Source organism: Falco cherrug, chromosome 1, assembly GCF_023634085.1.
Source record: "Falco cherrug isolate bFalChe1 chromosome 1, bFalChe1.pri, whole genome shotgun sequence".
Taxonomy (NCBI): Eukaryota; Metazoa; Chordata; class Aves; order Falconiformes; family Falconidae; genus Falco; species Falco cherrug.
Genome location: NC_073697.1, coordinates 24,863,143 through 24,882,217, shown reverse-complemented (window position 1 = coordinate 24,882,217; position 19,075 = coordinate 24,863,143). Strand labels below are relative to the sequence as shown.

General features: G+C 46.8%; 1 protein-coding gene across 10 annotated transcripts in view; it reads right to left on the bottom strand.

Moving 5' to 3' along the window:
- The window catches only part of SLC4A4 (solute carrier family 4 member 4), a 236,856-nt gene that overhangs the window by 139,417 nt on the left and 78,364 nt on the right, over window positions 1-19,075 (bottom strand). For all 10 annotated transcript variants that reach the window (XM_055700701.1, XM_055700702.1, XM_055700700.1 and 7 more), the window contains one exon: window positions 5,683-5,862. In XM_055700701.1, the coding sequence (XP_055556676.1) occupies window positions 5,683-5,862 (180 nt within the window). The remainder of the gene's footprint in view (window positions 1-5,682; window positions 5,863-19,075) is intronic.

The window sequence follows — 19,075 nt, the reverse complement described above, 5'->3', positions numbered from 1 at the left end:
TAATTGTTCACCCCAGCCCAAGCCTGCATCCCATATTCCAAGCACTTCTGTTCCAAACGCACTATCACAGTTTCAAAATAGAGAGATCCGTATCTTCATTAACGCGCACCTTCGGCACATGCTGCACATGTCTGAGGGAGCTTGGCCATGCCAAGGACAACCCAAGCACGGGCACCCCTGCGGAGCACCTCTTACTGCTGTGTACGTAAACACAGTGTCTACACACTGCCTGCTACGACAGCGCTTACCGACAGACATGATTTTGTTGGGTTCCAGCCAGGGAGGTGAGCCAAATCCACTTGGAGGGCAACCAGGCAAGGCAAAGAAACCCCTTCCCAGATCAAGCAGAGATGCACTTCCTCATGGGAAAATCTCTGCATGTCTGTAGTAAAGAATGAGGAAGAGGGAAACAGATTCAGATCACAGCCTGTCCTGAAGAAGAAGCTTGTGTCTGCTTTCCTTGTTCCTCCCTCGTCTCACACCTTGCAGGTAACAGCAAACTGCGCCATCCACCTCACGCCGAGATAAGCGATCGGCCGACCTGAGGAGGCAGAACCAGGCCTGACCCCTCTGCCCACGCCAGCTGAGAAGCCTCCCGTGGCTTTCCACCATCGGCTCTCTCCTCTGAGCAGCTGAGTCTTTCCTTCACCCCACCAAGCGCATTAACCGTGGTTAATCACAGACCGATCGAATACGCCCAAAATGCTGGCAGGTCAATGCTCCAGCCGTTAGCACTACAAAAATTACTAAACCTTCTCTCTGAAAACCCCTTTTTATCCATCGCCTCTCAACATGTTATCCATCCCCTTCTGCTGTGCTCTGACAGCATAGATCTTCACCTGTTTTCCAACCCCTAGGTGTGTTTTAGGCAGATTAGAAGGTATCTAAAGCTCGCTTACTAGCAACACAGTAGCGCGTGCGTTAGTTCATTTATTTATTTATTTATTTAACCTCCAAAACACTTGTACGCCAGCTTCCTGGATGGTGCACAACAACTGCTGGTAAAATGTATTTCCTCCTTACCAGTTGTAAAAGGCAACCAGGGCCAGGCTGGTTAAAGGAGGTGGCTTTGGAAATCAGGCGCTGGTGCGCTGCATCTGGAAGACAGGATCTGTAACAGCCTGGGGTTCAGGGAAGCCCCGGCTCAGCTAGCAGCGTGTCAGCAGTCCTGCCAGGGAACAAGGGTGTCAACTCCCATCTTCTCTCCAAGGGCAGAGACAGCCCCTGCAGGCCTGGAATATACTGAAAGGGCTCTGCAGCGGGAACGCCGCCTTCCAGCCTCCTCCTCAGCGTATCAGAGAACATCCCTGTCTGGATTTTTGAAGGAGGCATCTTTCCCAAGCAATAATTTACTCGGGATAAAACATATTCATACACATTCCATTTCCCTAACTCCCTCCAGATGGGAGAGCTGAATTGTTGTGTATAAACTACTAGAGTTTGGCTTGTTTGACTGAACTGGACACAGATTAGAAAAAAAACCCAAAGGACTGACATTTCCAGACTGCACCAATTCCCAGATACAGGAGCGCAGCTAGACCAGTTTTGAACTGGAACAAAATGTTTCTAGGAAAGGTCTGCATTTCTGGACCTGTTTATTCTCTTGCCCATATTCACAGGCATGTTTCATCAGGTTCACCTGTTGTGGGACAAGCAGCTTGACCTGGTGAGTCAAATCCAGATTTGGTCAATGGCTGATCACACAGCTTTCACCAGAAAAGCTGAGAAATCATCTTCAGGTGAGATGCCTAGGTTTTAGGCTTCATCGTCCTTAGGGACAGATCAAGAAATAAAATTCATGTATCAAATCAAAGCTGACTAAAGCTTTCTACTCTGCAAAAACAGAGCCCTCGGTACATGGAGACAATCCAGGAGTTTCCTCAACTTGCAGGAACTACGTTAACGACTAGGTTATGAAAGAGTTTGCAAATCAAACTTTATATCCCTGTCCTTGTATTCGAAGATGAAATCAACTATTGATTGTACACAAGCTGAACTGAGAGCATCCAATACCTGGCCAAGTTAATAACTGCAAAAATCATCAAAGAGAAAGAGCTATACAAATTCTGGATTTTATCAACTGAGATGCACTGTACCTTTCCTCAAAATGCTTGCGTTTTCTTTGTGTAAAACTGGATTCTGCTTGTTTTAAAACATAGTTAACAAAACAGGATCTACGAACCCAGAACCTTCCAGTTCTAAGGAAAAGACTGAAATGCCCTCCAGTTCCCCCTTCATCTCAGCAACAACTACATAAACAGCACTTTCACCTTATTGTCTCGTTAAGCTTGCGCACACCCATCACCTCCTCCGCAGCCCTTCTGAAAGCAGTGTCCTACACGCTACACTAACAAGCCAGCACTCATCGAGCCTCCCTCTCTGCCGGGTACCTGCAGCACGCGTGAATCCGACCCCGTTTGTTAACAGTGAGCAGAGCCGCTGGTTGCCACCAGCCATCACGCAAAGGGGTGTTATGCAAAGGTCATTAACACAGCTGTCCCAGCAGTCCTTAATCCCGGGAACTGCAACACCCTCGCTCTTCTATTCTTGGGTCCCTTCGCCAGAAAGGCGCTGAGCTGCATAAGACGGCACGGCGGGCTCAGGATTTCCTCTTCCCTTGGTGCCCAGCACCACTTTTTTTTCTTGTCCTCTTCTGACGACATGGAAACACCGCGTACCCCACGCACACACCCAGCAAGCCCCTGCGGAGCTGGCCTAGCTCTGACACACGCAGCCCCGTTATAATCACCCATCCCTGCAAAATCACCTCAAGTATGTTAAACTAATGCCCACTCTCTGGTTGTCTCCACGCTCTGCATTTCACTTCTTTCTTGGTTTCTGGTTTGTTTTTGGTTTTTTCCTCCTCTTCAAATTAAAAAAAGCAAAATGCAAAGCCCTCTCCTTCCTGGCCACAATGCAGCCGCTGGCCAGCCAGCACTCCTACTCCATAGCAAGTGCCTTCATTCTGTCCCAGCTCTACTGAACCACACAGCCCTAACAGATATTTCAGCTTCTGATGCCACAGACTCTCTACTGACAGACGTCTCAAATCTATGTAATAGATTTAATTTCAGCTTTCTCTCAACCTCGCTAAAATTGCTGTTCAAGATTCCCCAGTTCTTTATTCCTAATATTCTTTTGAAACTGAATTTGAGCTACATACCCCTTGTTCACTTACTATTGACAAATGAAGATTAAAGAGACAGGGTTATAACTGAGATTTCTTGCTGTGGTTGCCAGCAATGAACATCAGACTCAACTGGAGCTGGCAAGCTTTGCCTGAAGAGAACTGGTCTCCTCTTGGACACACTTCCCGTGAATGGGAATGGCTGTACACATGGCACACATAAGCCATTCAGACCCTCAAAAAGCCTTCAGCAAAGTTCCAGTAAGAGACATCTAAAGCAGGAACAGTCTGAATATCCAGTGACTGTCTCAGATGGGCAACCACCTAAGGGACAGAAAATGAAATGGAAACAAAGAGCCGTTTATAAATGATGGAGACCATCAAAAGCAGAACAGCAGCAATTTCTGAAGGAAGCCTGGCATCACTACATAGGCAGAACTAAAGAAGAAAGGCTTGTCAGCAAGAAGAAAAAAAAAAAAAGTATAGGAAACGAATAATTCAGGTCAGCTATGAAGACCAGGGTTTCAGAAGGGAAAAAAAAACCTCTGGGGATACGAGGCAACATGTAATTCAATGTTTGGAAATTCAAGACAGTAATCTGAACTACACCTATCCTTTACAGTGTTCTAAATTAACTGTGCCAGCTCGTAAAAAGATCTGGCCACCAGCGCAAAACAGCAAGCCCTTGCAAGAACCTGGTAAAGTATCCGGACACATGAGATGGTGAACAATACAGAAAAAAGTTACAAATGATGTAGTATTAATGCTATTGCATGGGACATCTGGAACACTGTGTGGTACTTAAGTGGTCCCACTCCAAAAACACGTAGCACAAAAGGTCAGGGTGGAAAAGACTATGGGGAAATTCTCAGATGGAGAGAGATGGAAGGATTGCACATTCTCACATGCAGATCTAAGAGCAGACAAGAATATACTGACCTGTAGAAATGCTAGAGGAAAAAATACCATTAACTCTTTCTCAAATGACACAAAACAGAAACAATGATGAACAAAATGAAAGGCAGAAAATCAAAACCTGATGGAAGAAAGCGGTTTTTCGATCATGGGCACAATTAGCCTATGGAAACAATTCCCCTAGGATACTGATACATCCAGAAGCCAAGAAGGAACTCCTACAGATCTGGTCACCTGCACGCCAAAGAAGAACAGAGATGTAAATATAAAGTATATAAATACAAAACCTAAACTTAAAACATCTAGAGTTCTTGAAGACAGTTAATTATGTCTTTCCATGTAAAATCAACTCCTCATTTCGGAGTAGTGACAAGAAAACTTCCTTGGGACAAGGAGGGAACTAGAGTTACGAAGAACAAATGGACGCTGTGACTTGCCTGCCTTCCCAGGTGCTGCTCCTGCACCACCAAGAGCAGCAGGCCCTGGACTAACGACAAGACTGATCCGATCCTGTGCTACTGTCTTTATATGCAGCGACCACCCAGCAACACAATTTCAAATTTGCCTGTTTCTTCAATCGAAGATCAGGTGGTATGACCCCTGCTTGCTCCTCTGTCTCTCTCGCACAGGAAGCATTTTCCCCAGTTACAAATCACCTCTTTAACGCAACTCCGAGCACCTGGAATTAGCCTCAACAACCTCAGCTAGGTCATATCCTGGGCTGTTCTCCTATATTCAAACCCTGTTAGCGTGTTCCCAGTTCAGCAGGCTGGCACCATCTCTCCCCCGTTTCTGTCTGAGCAGCCATCCCCCAGACCTCAGGACTAACTTGAGGCAAACGGAGAAGATGACAAGAGGAAAGGGACTTTATGACTGTCTCCTAGGACGTTACCAAAGAGCTGCAAGCGGTAAGGCTGCGACAGAGCTCTAGATAAAACTCTCTCTCCCCTGGTACACAATTTCAGTACGAATGGAGGTAGAGGGCATCCAAAACGGACCTCATTTGCCTACCACAATTTAACCCCTACAGATACTGAAACGTACAGGTAAAGCTACATTTTATTCTTCTTTTTGTATGCAAGACTTCAAACTGGTTAATTACTGAAGGGAAGACTTATTAGCACCACAAGTTAGTGATCCAATGAAGCCAGACCCCAAGGGGGTATGTTTCTATGTTTCTCACAGTCTATAGCACAACAGTCTTGGTGATTCTCATCAACCTGCGGCCACAAGGCTGCTTCTAGCTGGAACCACGGCGTGCTTGAATTCTAGAGAGGGTGCATGTCTTGAGAGCCAGGGCAGAAGCTGCAATAGATCTGTCCAGGCATCTACTCAGTCTTTGCGTTGCCTTGCTATCTCTTACAGGCAGTGTCAAATTGCTTTTTAAAATTTGGCCTGTTCCTGCCTGGCGTTAGCTCAGGAGCAGCCTCAAGGTGATACAGAGGGATGAAATGTCTGCTCCAGCCTGCGCCTTTTCCAAGCACAGCAACCATTCGACAGCAACTGATTAAGATTACTCCAACCCTGCAACACGAGAGGACTGTTTTCATGGATCCAGTTTCCTCCTCTGTGATCAGATCAGGAGCAGATCACCAGACAACAGAACATTGTAGCGAGTGACAAGTGAAACCAAAACTTACTGAGTGGTTTAAGGATGCTGCTGCTCGTCTCATCAGCATTTTCTACATCTGACTTGTCAGAGTAGTTCTCAGAGATTTTCTCCTTTTCTTTCTTCTCTTTGTGCCCAGGTCTTCTTCTATGACGCCTCCTTCTCCTATAGCTCTTCGGCACGTGGACCCCAATGTAAATGGTGTGATGACCTAGGGAACACAGGTACAGCAAATATTAACTTTGACTGTGCAGAGTTTGTGCATCACTGGCCAATACAGTCTGTGCTGCATTACATTTGCATAGGTAAGCGAACAGTCTTTCTTTGCTGGCCTAACATTGATCAGTACCAAGTTTCTTGTCTCCAAACATGAGCTAGAAGCTCTGTAGCTACCATTTAGAAAAGTATTTTTTGTACAACCATTTCTGAGCGTGCATGCCGGTGCAGACCCTCTGATAATTATTCTGTCCTTGTGAGTCATTTAAAAATAAAAATCATCACCACAGAAGGCCATCATACTCATTTTGCAATATTGAATACAGTGCTCTTCAGAATCATTCTACATTAATTTTCCCGTTTGTTTTACCAAACAGACTGGCTAGACTTCACACCTAGCTTGTGCAAACTGACCCAACTTAATTGAAGAGCTTAGAGCAACAAAACCTATATCACTTGACTAAGCAGTCCATTGCACAACAAGTGTCAAAGGACCATTAGGGTATTATTATAACACAGCAGATGAGGAAGGGCTACTAATGTAAGTTAATGTAAACTTCTAAGTACTCAGTGCTTTCCAAACTAAAAATTAAGTAATAGAAGACTCAGTGCCAAATTTCATATGCTGACTGTAAACACAAAGTGTGCCTTTTCCCTTTCATACAGGCTTTCATTGCAAACCAAAGTGCTTGAACTACATTTGCCAGCTGTTATGTCTTTTTTGATAATGAGTTTGGTAAAAACGTTTTATTTTCAGGGTTTTCTGCACTTCTACCAACTTGGGAAAAACCTCTTTCCTTGTGCTTATAGAAAGCACCTACATATCTTTTTTTCTGTGTCCAGATAATTCAGACATCTTACCACAAGCTGTAAAAACAGCTCCTTCAGATTTAAGTCGTGATAAACGACGGCTGTATTCTCTGCTTTTGACCAGATTTGGTTCCCCCACTCATGTCTCAGTGTAGCTCAGCAAAGTTTCTGATAAACACGCGTGCCCTACTACTGACTACAGCACATTTATCCGAGCGAATGAGCCACAAAATGCACGTAAAAACAATTGTATTTATCTGTAGGCACAGTCATTTACTCCTGCTCACGGTGGAGTGTTTCTGCAGAGCTGTCCCTCTGCGGAGTCACCGTCTCGGTCATCTCACATCCATCTATTCTTAGCAAGTGCTTATGCCTTGCATGAATGCACGGCTATTAACACACCCTGCAAGCATTCCAGATGACACAGTCGAGAGAAGGCAGCTTTTGAAGGGCTGCACTCCTTCCTGCAGCACTGTCCCACCCCGACCCTTTTGGTGGGTACCTCCCCAGAGGGGAGACACCCTGGAACAGCAGCCTTCGGATCCCAGCCTCCACGACTGCTGTGGCTTCCAGCCGGAGGCACAGGCACAACACCCCTCAGCGCTGACGCCAGCCAGAAGATCCTCAGCCAAAAGACCCTCTTGAAACACACTCCGCAATGTGAAATCACACCACTCCCGAAACCACAGGGACCTCTGCCAAACGGGTGGGCGCACAACAAGATGATGGCAGCAGCATCCAAAGCCAGACGAGCCTTACCAGACACGGAGCTCTGCAATGCCTCTCCATTCAGCTCGGAGCTGCGCCCACCTCTTTTGCAGCAGCCATACTCCCCTTTTGCTCAGGAATTAAGTCATGCGAGTAACCAAAGCCAGGCTTCGCTTGATAAATCAGTCACACACTTGGGAAAGCTAGAGAGAAAACCCGCCCTTGCCACCAACCCATCCCCACCCATTTTCCCACATTACGCAGTACGCGTTGCTCTTTTCCTCCACTCGCAAGCTGCACCCATTACCACCGTTGGCTTTTCAGCAGTGTTACAATGAACCACCTCTTTGCCAGCTGGGGGAAGCTGCTCTGGAAATGCCAGCGCAACCGCAAAGCCAGAGCCTGCAGCTCACTTTACCACTAAACATGTGTCTCTCATTCCTCGTCATGATAAATCCCATCTTTGAGACTGAACAACCCAAAATTTAGGCCCAAAATACTCGACTTCCATAACAAACTGACTTTTCAATGAAAAACAGCCCTGCATTTCAAATTCCACAGGCTCTTGAGGCCAGCTGTGAACTCTGGAGAGTCCTTCACCTTTTTCGCACGTGACCTTTCATACTGAAAGCATCCAAGGTCTTCCAAAAAAGCTGCTTGACCAGAGTGGCCCTCCTTAACAGCAGTTTTAGAACAGCTAACCGAGTTCCCCAAGGGCTTTGCAAATAACGGAACGATGAGCGGTATGCAAGGATGGGGCCAGAGGCTTATGAAAACAGCTCATGCCCTATGCATATTACACTGTCGTAGCCATTTACGCACACGCCATATAGCCCAGCCAGACTACTGAGGTACGCACATCTGCAGCAGTAGCTCCTTTGAAAAGCAAACACAGAGGCCAGGTTAGACATTTCAAATGCATGCTGTGGTTTAGTTCCTGAAGCATAAAAAAAGCATCTGAAACAAAAGCTTCTTACATACTGCATTTTGAGTTCTCAAAGACCAACAAAATATAAAGGAAAAAATAATTTTCTCCAATAGGATCACTCAAAAAATTATGTTCGCCCCCCCCTGCTCAGATGGCACTAAGTGTGATATATTTTGGCTCCAAAGGGACTTGTCACACGAATATTGTAATGGAAAGCAGAGGCTTATAGAGAAATTGCCTTTCTCTATGGTGCGACAGCATCTGTGATGGCCCTGGGATGGATCACATCACCTTCTGCTGGCTAGGCTACAGCAATGCCCTGGTTTCACCTGGAAGAGAGTTAATTTTCTTCTTAGTAGCTGGTGCAGTGCTCAAGTTTATGCACTGGTGGCAACTACGCAGAAGACCATACTAAATAAATAAAACAGATATACAGATATTAATATATATAGTGTCTATAACACCAAGATATAAATGAACAGCTATATAGGGTGAGTGAAAATCTCCCCGAGTGAAGTTACAGTTGTGATTTAGGCAGTATTATCTAGGCTGAGATATTAAAAGTCCACCACTTCGCGAGCACCTCCTGCTGCCACCGGGCGCCAGCAGCTGAACAACTGTCCGGTACAGTACCAGACACTAATAACTTGCCATCTCAGGGAGCAGGACAAAAAAAGAAACAGAAATCCGGGGTCGAGCGAGGTCCAAAAAAATCAGGCACAACAGTGACAGAAGAAAAGGGACCTGCATCTGCTGCCTCCAGCCCAGCGTGCCAGCACCACGATCTCTGGGACACGGGCTCCTGGCACGGAGCCACAGTGCCGAAGCTGGAGCTGTCTGCTGTGAGACCTTATGGATCAACACATGAAGGCAGGATTTCGCCCCAGCGCGTCAGAGGAAACCAGGGGAGCTATTCCAGTGACTGGAAACATCAGCTTTAGCATGGCAAGACAGCAAGAACGCCACGTAGGGACATCCAAGCACGAGCAGAAGCCATGGGGTAGGGGTGGCCCCAGGACAGCAGTGGCCATTCCCAAGGGATTCTTACAGCCAGGACCACATCCAAGAGCCAGATGCAAAATGATGGGGCAATTCTGGTAGCTGTATTAAAAGGATGTCTTCCTTTGAATCACTTTAATTCTGTGGTCAGCTTGATAATACAAACACATCATAGTAAGCCTGTGGTCTTAATACTTTAATATGCTGCCAACAGAACTGGACAATCTCTTTAATCTTTTGACCACGTGTGTGCAGTACAGATTTCAGTAATATGAAACTCAGTTATATGTATGCAGGCAAACATCTGCATTACTTAGCTGCTTTTCCCTATTCCGCCAGGGACAGAGTTACTTAACATTGCTTTTTTTCTCCTCTCCCCCCTCCCCAGCCTCCTCCCAGCCTGTTCAGGGAGGCCAAGCAAGACATTTTCCTTTTCTGCATACTTGAAGTATTTGGCATCTGTTTGTATTGTTGCAAATGCTGAGATAAACTTCTAGGCTCCCTTCCCAAAGCGCCTGGAAGGAAACAATTGACACATACTCTCAATGCGCTAGGTTTCTGAGACATTTCCTACTCACCGGGGTAACACAGCCTTTCCCATGAGAACCACTGGCTACAAACGGCAATAACGCCCGATAAATGTAATGTGCCACGCACGCACCACGCTGTCATCCTACAGCTTGGTGGAGGATGGGAAGTGAAGAGCCACAGGCTAAACTTCTCCTGGGAATGCAGGTCCCGCTCGGCCACGAGTATCTCTTGTACACCCAACACGGGCCAGCGGCCAGGTCCCCCCCATGGCCCCTCCGGCACTCACAGCCTTGTCTGGGGGCTGCTCCCACCACCCTCCCGCTCCCCACCGGGAAAACGGCCAGCCTCCACGCACGTCTCATTCGTTTTCAGAGCTGTTTTCGTTGACCAGAGGCGTGCATTTCACAACACGCATACCCCATAGGTAAGGCAGACAGCAAGACCTGCAGGTGAAAGTGGCACCTCTCTTGTTCTGAAGGACAGCGGTGGGGTCGTGGCTTCCTCAAATTCACACCTGCTGCAGCTGAAACTTTTGAAGTTAGCTCCTTGTGCCTGAGGAGAAACCCTACTGCACACCAAATTCAGAGGAAAATTGTTTCTTCTGATTATTAATAGAGCAAGAAGTAGTCGTCATCAGAGAGGTATTTCTCCCCCGGAAAAATTTTGGTTGAAACCACATCTTTTGATTTATTAAGAGCTATTAAAGAATAGTAGCTTATGATTCAGAGTCCAGATTTAGAGCCTGGGCACAGTAGACTCCCTGAGTCACTTTTTGCTGGTGAAAACCCACTCATGCATTACCAAACTAAAGTTCTGTAAAACGCAGCCTTCCCTCACCTGCCTGCAAGAGTATCTGTTCACCTCTCATCTCCATCCTGGCCCAGCATATGGTCTTGTTGACATCCTGGGAACAAAACTACCTGGGTCTCCAGCCGTGCCTGCTGCACAAGCTCAGGTGCTGAGCCCAGCAGTGCCCTGACAGCATGCATGGGAGCAAGCAGCTCCAGCCACACTGCCTCAGCATGCCAGGCCCCCGAGCATCTGTCTCGACACAGAGCCATGTCATTTCTTTTCTGAGTTATCCCAGTAAGGAAATGTGGGGGGTTAAAGAAGCGTAAACATAGGAGGGAAAAAAGCGAAAACAATAACAGTCACTATTATTAAAAAAAAAATAAAACCAGTAAGAAATCTGCAGGCTTGAAGTTGCCTGACCTGATAGAATTAGTTCCTTAGTTATTATATATATATATATTTATAATAAATATATTTATTTATTTTATATATATATATTATATATAAATAATAAAATATATTTATATATAAAATTAGTAGCCAAATTTGCATTAGCATGGCCTGATCACCAGCTACATACAGAATCCTGGTCTCCTTTCAGGTGCTCCCTCCCCGTCACCCACTGAGGCTTGCAGAAATTTCTCAGCAGGAAAAGCCAGGACACATCACACCCAGCCGGTTCCTATACCTTTACACCTGTAATTCTGTCCAGGTGTTTTTGTAGTCACTGTGGCTGGAAGCTTCAGCAGCCTGTTGGTGAGGATCCTTTTCTGCCCAAGGAAGGAAGGGGGGCAACTGTTTCAGGACCGAGAGACAGGGTGTACGTGCAGCATGTGCCATGAGGAGCTGCCCTGTCCACTTCTACGTGAGGGGGAGTGCAGGTGGGGAAGACCCAGGACCAGCCTGGCATCCTCCACTTCGGATCCACTCAAGAACAGATGATAAAGAGAGCTTGGGATCTGCATGCACGAGGAGTGTGCTGGGAGCAGGGGAATTACTCTCTACGCAGTCATGTCAGCCCCAAACTGGACATCCCACAGCCTGACAAGCATGAGCCATCTATATATTTCAAACCATGCAGTTATTCATGCTACAATACAAGCGGCAAATGACAAAAAAACCCAATATCTATATGGAGAGAAATCCATAGTTCAAGTGGTGTTTCCCAAACTGGTTCTGAAACCATATTTGCCTTAAAGAGTGTTATCACCTCCTACCACACCCTTGGTAAGAAACCAGTTCCTCCCAGAAGACTCATATGGAGTAGACCCAATGTGTGACGCACTTCTGGAGAGCTGGAGAGCTCAAGTTTCTCACAAGTTTGAATTTAGGTGATTCTGGGGAGCTTCATCGTGCAACAAGAGTCCTTCCACAAAGCCTTTTGCATTGTATTCTTCAACACATACATTGAATAGGTGATCAGTGGCCACAGTGGTAATCCCAAGCGTAGGGTACTACCAGAAAATCTGAGTTACATGACATGCAAACTGAAATCATAGCCTTAGCATGGGGGGAGGGAAAGAAAAAAAAAAAAAAGAAAGAAAAAAAAAAAAGAAAAAGAAATGGTAAATCAGCAGATAGGATCAGATTATCTAGGTGTGGTGATACCTTGTGTGCTGGAGGTCTCAGCATTCACCTGGACACTGAGCTGAGTCTACAGCTTTCTGCAATCTTAGCACATGACCAAGTGCAGACTTTAAACCTGACACTGCGTACAACTGAAATGATTTTTTCACTGCAGATTCCCACAGCCAAACGAACAAGCAGAAAGACATCACATTATTTATGATCCTCTTCATTTTTAAGCACTAATTCTTTTCAGAAAATGGTGACAGCAGAATGGCTTTTGCTTAGCAAAAACAAAACTTGGTCATTTGAAGAAAGGAGCTGAAATTTACAGGATCAAAGGATAAAGTCTGCCCAGTGCATAACATCTAAGAAGGAATCCCTTCCACATGACCTGGGTTGCTGAGACTTACAGCCTGGTCAGACTAGCCAGCCCATAAGGAATCTCAGACTGGCATCTTAGGAGGAAACAAGATCAAATCCTAACATTTAAAATTTATAAAGCAATGAAAATGAGCAGAGCATTAGTAACTTTCACCTGGCCCTTGGTTTTACTTTCAAAGCTCCTTTCCAAAGAACAGGGAGAGTTACATTAAACCCAATCAGGCTTGGACAGGCTCATGTGGTTGTGATAGGCATGTCTACACAGCCAACCTCTTTCTCCACAAGCTTTGGCCACTCGCACCCATCAGCCGCATGTACCCAGGTGCTCGGAGAAGACTGGGACAGGTATTTCAGGCTGCCTAAACGTAGGGCTTTGCTGGGAACACCCCAGCCATTGAACTTCAGGGCACAGCTGACCTACAGCAAGACCCAGGCAGGTAAAGGTGTGCCCTTCTCTGCCCAGCTCCACAGCCCAGCTATCAGTCTCACGCCTGGATGGAACTGAAACCCAGCATACCCTCAGAGCAGGGAAGCTTTACTGATTGATGTGGCTTCTGACACATCCCAGAAACATGTGGCTTTCACTTCCACCGCTAACACGCTAACGGGTGCTAGCCCGATGCAACTTGCTCCATCCCCATGTATTTAGGAACCTGCACGCACCACAGCTCTGAAGTCACACGAGATGGGCAGGGGATGCAGCCCACCACACGCTCTGCCAGCAGATGACAGCACGGCACGGCACACCTTTGTGGCCAAGGAGAAGGTGTCGGCAGACTGCCAAGCAGACAGTGAGACATGGCACCAGCCAACACGTTGCTGGGATTGTCGTCAGGCTGGTGCAGCTTGTAGCGGCTGCTTTTCAGACCCGGGGGCGGCAGCAGAAGGGTACTTCTCATGTTGTGTGAGAATCATAGGAAATAAATGACATAAAAAGCTGAAGCCCCAGAAGGACAAATAAATCATAGGGATGATCTATTTTGAAGTGAAAGATACTAAAAGTAGCAATAAGCAAGTCCCAAACTAAGCCCTGCTTAGTTTCAAATCAGCTCAAGAAATAAGAACAAAAGGCCACGCCGTCACGTGCCCAGCACCCTTAACTCTCCCTGAGTTTTAAGAGGTGCTGGCGCTGGCAGAGGAGCGGGCGCAGGTCCTTCACCCCGACCGGCTCCACCACGCAGACCGTGGCTGTCACCCTGCACACCCGGGATGGGGCACACAGCCGGTGCGACACCCTGCTTCAGAGAACCGCTGGCACCAGTGGAACAGAAACAACTCTCCCAGTCCTTCCCATACAACCAACCACATCTCACCTAAAAATTTTCCAGGAGTGATCAGAAAGACCCTTTGTTTCCACACAGATGAAAACACAGGCCCCAAAATCAACAGGCAAATGGGAACGTTTTCAGTGATGCATGAGGAAGATGTAAATTCTGGGTAGGAAAACAGACACGGCAATTCACAAGACCTGTCAGAGAATGTGGCTGGTTCATGCATGAGGAACAAGGAAGATGATGACTCCCCCTAGCACCGTGTAAGAGCTAAGTACTATTCCCATTCACACATATGAACGCAGACACAGAAGCTCAAAAGAAAACAAAACCAAAGCATATCCAAGTCTCTAGACGGGCTGGCCAGGCATACTCCCAGGCTCACCACTCTGTCCCCACAGGGTTTTCAGAACATCCTCATACTCAAGTGACTGATTTGCCATGTGAATAAAAACTTACTGATCAGGTGAGCAGCAGCAGGATTTATTGAGTACTTCAGTTGTTGAAATCTAGGTGAGATCTAGACAAGCTAACACAATAGTTGAGATAAAGTGCATTCAAATCCCTCCTTTTCCCCACAGCAAAATAGCAGAAACCACAGTTGAGCAGCAGAGCCACAGAAAAGATGCCTCTCCCTCCAAAAAGAGCCTGCACCACTGGAACAGGCTCAGCTCTTTGTGTCACAGTATGGATCTTCGTAGTGCAGAAACATGCCCTTATGTCTTACTGTGGTGATGCTCGGGTACAAAATCACCTCTCTGTAAGAGGTTCCCACGAAGGGAACCCCAAGTCTTTGGAGGGACTGAGCGCAGACCACCACAGGACCAGCAACAGCAGCGGATGGATGCCTACAGCTGGACGAAGGATGCTGGATAAGGGACTGGCTGGGAGAAGCAGAAGAAATCACATCTGTATGGAAAAGTCTGGAATCAAGGTAGCTGAAAAAAAGGTGAGATGAGGAAGAGCCTCTGGCAGAAGGGCCTTTAAAACAACAGTAGTATGCAAGAAGCTACTTCTTCCACGGTACGTGGCAACTAGCCAAAGAAAAGGGTCAGTGTCAATCCATCAGGTGATGGGACCAATTACTTGTAAAAGGACAACCATAAGGTTGAGTAGGGGGTTCACAACCTAGACAGATGCAGTAAAGGGCAAAAAAGAAAACAGAGGCTCCAAGAGAGACAACACCCACGTTACTATGCTACTGAAACATGACATAGAAAGGGATAAGATTAGAAACAACAGGGCACTCTTCAATTCTGCCAGCTCTGACAGAAGAACCCCAAATTCATGGCTAAGATGAACGTATTTGAGAGAGGACTCAGCATCAGCAATGAAGATGCAGTCACTTAACTGAGCAGGGAACTTGTCCGAAGATCCTTTTACATATTCATATTACATATGTGTGGTCCTTTACTAAAATCACTACAAGGGGCAGGGAAGACAGCACGTAAATTGGTCATTTTTTTCTTCTTTTGTAACATCAAGCTTCTAGAACATCACTATCTTCAAAAGGTCAGTTTAATCTTTACGTAAATGACCTCTGCAGTCTTCAAAAGGTTCCCACGTAGCATCACTATAGTTAGCCAGAAGGAAAGTCTTCCTAGCCATCTGTCTAAAGCTCACGCTTCTCAATTTCAAACGTACGCTGGCTCGCTACCCATCAATGACCCTGCCTTGAACTGCCAGATTCCTAACAAGATTCAGAGGCCGCTCCAGCAAAGCATATTTAAAAGGTGTGTTAGCACTGTGCCCCAAAGAACAGGTTGGCTCTAAAAGACAGAGCTCACAAAATGAAGCCAAGAATATCTCCAACCAAAAAAAAAAATGGAGAAAACAAAATTAGGTCATCATTTGACTCCTTGAGGATCCTACAAGCCCCATTTGTTTAGGAGGAGCAGACTGAGTCGGTCACCAAAAACTACACCAGGAATTGCTAGGAAATGATCAGAATACAAACCCCAGAAGACACACGCCAATGACAGCTATAAGGCACCGCTCCATGACAGGAAAATCTAAGGACGTTGGCAATGAATTAACGGTGGACATTGTTTAGACAGAACAATAAACATGTGTTTGGGGTATTCTCACTGGGCTTTATGTAAGCCATTGTGAGAGTCTTACCCACAACCCCATAAGCTGCTTTTCTTTCCCTCTTCTTTGGAGCTGTGAGAGGTTACAGAAGCCACCGAACCTGTCCTGCTGTGATCTGATCTAATCTGGCCAACACTGCCTGGATTCCAGGAATGAAAAGAAAGACTTTAAAAATGCACAGCTCTAGGGAACAGGGCAGAGGAGGGGAGCCATGCTGGACCGCTTAATTTTCATGCCAAGCTGATGGGAATCACGATACCTTCAGATTTTCTGGCACCCGCCTCTAGCACCAAGTTCCTTTGCAATTATGTCCGCTTCCCAAATGACCACCCAAAAGAGCCCATCTTGGCTGAAAATCTTGGCCTCGTTTTCTGTATTTCCATCTCATTAATTACCAAGGCTGACTAAACGAACACCAAGCAGGGCACTATCAATTCACAGATGCAGGTAGGTTTTAGACCACCCTCCAACATAAGTAAAAGCTGTGGTATAATGAGTACGGCATCCAGACACTGCTCCTGCTTCAGAGAAAGAACCTCAAGCTGCTTTTGAGGTACCAGAGGTTGGCTGCTGCTTTGCCACTTGTGCACAAGCAACAGCAAGGCACACCGCTGAAATCTGCCCTCTAAACCCTGAAGCAAACACCACGGTCTTTTGCGAGCCTAAACTCCTAATCACCACCAGCGACTGCACGAAGCAGCACATTGTCCAACGCCTGAAGAACAAACAGCAAAGGCCTGGGCACAGCTTAGCAACAAAGCCAAGACATCCAACTGCAACATGCCAGGCAGAGATGTGCCTAAACCGCCATCCTGTTTCCTAGGGTTCGCAAAGTGCCAGGCAGCTCACAGCGAGTTCCCCTAACTGCCCAACCCTGCAGCACCGCAGCACGAGACAGAAAAGCAGCCCTGCCACAAGCAAACCTCGGGTCCAAGGCTGCAGTTAGAATCATGTACCTAGAGGCTGTGGTGTGTTTTACGAAAGGCAGAAGGCGGCCAAAGCACCCGAGTTTCCTGCGTTCCTTCTCGGACTCTTTTCACTGCTGAGGAAGTTCTCCCAGTGCTGTGCAACCAGACCAGGAATATCACCCAAAGGAAAGGACAGGACAGACCTTCACAATGGCTGAGGCGATGCCCAAACTGGCACACAGACTGGGCTTATCTTAGCAAACTGTGGAACCAGCCCTAATGTCAGTTTCCAGATTAAGCCCATCTCTACTAGTTCTGGGTGCCCAGATGACAGAAGGAAGGATGCTCCTGTAGCCCCTGGCCACATGAAGGCTGGGACTGCTGGACCTGGCCAAGCTTGAAGGAACCCAACCCTGACACGGGGTCAGGTTTCTTCCACTTTGTGCCTCAATACCTTTCCCTGTTTGCCCATCATTTATCTTCACTTCTTCTCTCTGCCTTGATTTATGCTATGGAGTAGGTCTCTTAAAAATCCGTCCATTCAAAACCACGACAGAGTTTGCTCAATACAGCCAAACACGGCAAATGCTGGCACGACACGTTTTACAGCTGCAGCTGGGCCTCCCCCATACATTTTGTGTTACCTTTTGATTTCAAATGTCCCAGAAAAATTCAGGAAGGGAAACCAGCACACCTGGGGCTCACATGTGAAGACTGAGCAAAGGCTGTATTGGTTCTTCCATCTCCACGCTGAAGTGCCATATCCAGTATTACTGTACCTTAACAAAACGAGCTGTTGGGCAGAGGAAGGTGGGAGAAGACAGTCAAACAAGCCTAGACTGGGATCTGAACTGAAACAACCCAGGAGAGGACCAAAGCGTCACATAACCAGTAGGTGTGCAACTACAAGACCAGCCTGTGCGCACACTGATGCAGGACAGCATCGACAGCAACTGAAGCGCAACAGATGAGAACACTTCAAAAATGACCTTTGCAGAGTCATTTCCAGGAGCACACCGAGACACAGAGGCCCATGGCCCTGGACTGGGAGGCCCTGCATTGCCCAAGCACCTGCCCTCTCTTGGTAGGGAGCAGCAGCTTCAGGATGGCCCCAGGAACTAAACACATCCACATCACTTGATCCCATCAAAGGCTGTAAGGTCCCACCCAAGGGCCACCGTTCTAATTAGCACAGCCCTCAGCAAAATTAGTTTCACCGCCAGGTCAGAGAGCTGATGATTGTTTCAGCCCATCAGAGACAGAAAAAGGCCAGTCGCTGTCAGAATGGTACAGAAACACCGCCCTTCACTGCCACGTACCTCACACTCCTAGCGAGTGTCAGTGCAAAACTTATCATCACTTAAAAGAAAACACAATCTTTCCTTTGCAACGGGCAAACCACATCACATATTGACTCAGCTGTTCTGACAACATTTTCTGGATTTCTCCTGCGTGCGCAGCCAACTTATCACTACCTTATGTAAAGTCGGTTTATCATCATCTGAACTTGGATTGCAGATTTTCTCACAGACCCTGGAGTAGGCGGGCATCAACAACTTCCCACACAACCCCGGCGACTTCACAGCTCATGCTGAGCCCTGACAGCAGATGAAAGACACCTGCAATGACCAGAACGATATCCCGTGCCATGACGGGGAAGACAGACACCCGCTGGAAATTGCCAGTAGTAAGCGCACTCACAGATTTACTAGCAGCAAGCTAACAAACGACTGCAAACTGATATTATCTTACTAACAAAAATTTCTGAACAAGCCGCTTCTTGAGCAATTCCTATTTCGCAGACCTTGCAGCATTTGTACTATCGACTTACTTAATCCTTGCTCACAAAAACCGCTCCCAACTTTTCCATAGGGATTTACCGTATTATCAAAAGTCTGCAGTGAAGTCACAGCACTAGACCTTTTCATTTCCAGCAAGCCAGTTAACAGCACATTTCAGCATCCTGCAAAGTGTCACGGGGAATTAAAGCTGGGGAGAATCTCATCTGAAATCTTTCATCCAGATATTTCGAAGCTGAAAAGATCCAAACTACCTGTCTTGTTTTCACTGGCTGTGTGGGGCAGCATTCAGACCCCAAGCTGGGCCTGGTGCTCCCAAGTCGTGCCAGCTGCTGCGAAAAGGCAGTGCCCGCGTCCCCATCGTTTTCCTTTTGCACAAGCAAAGCCTGACTCAGTTTCACCAAAGCAAAATGCAGCCTAC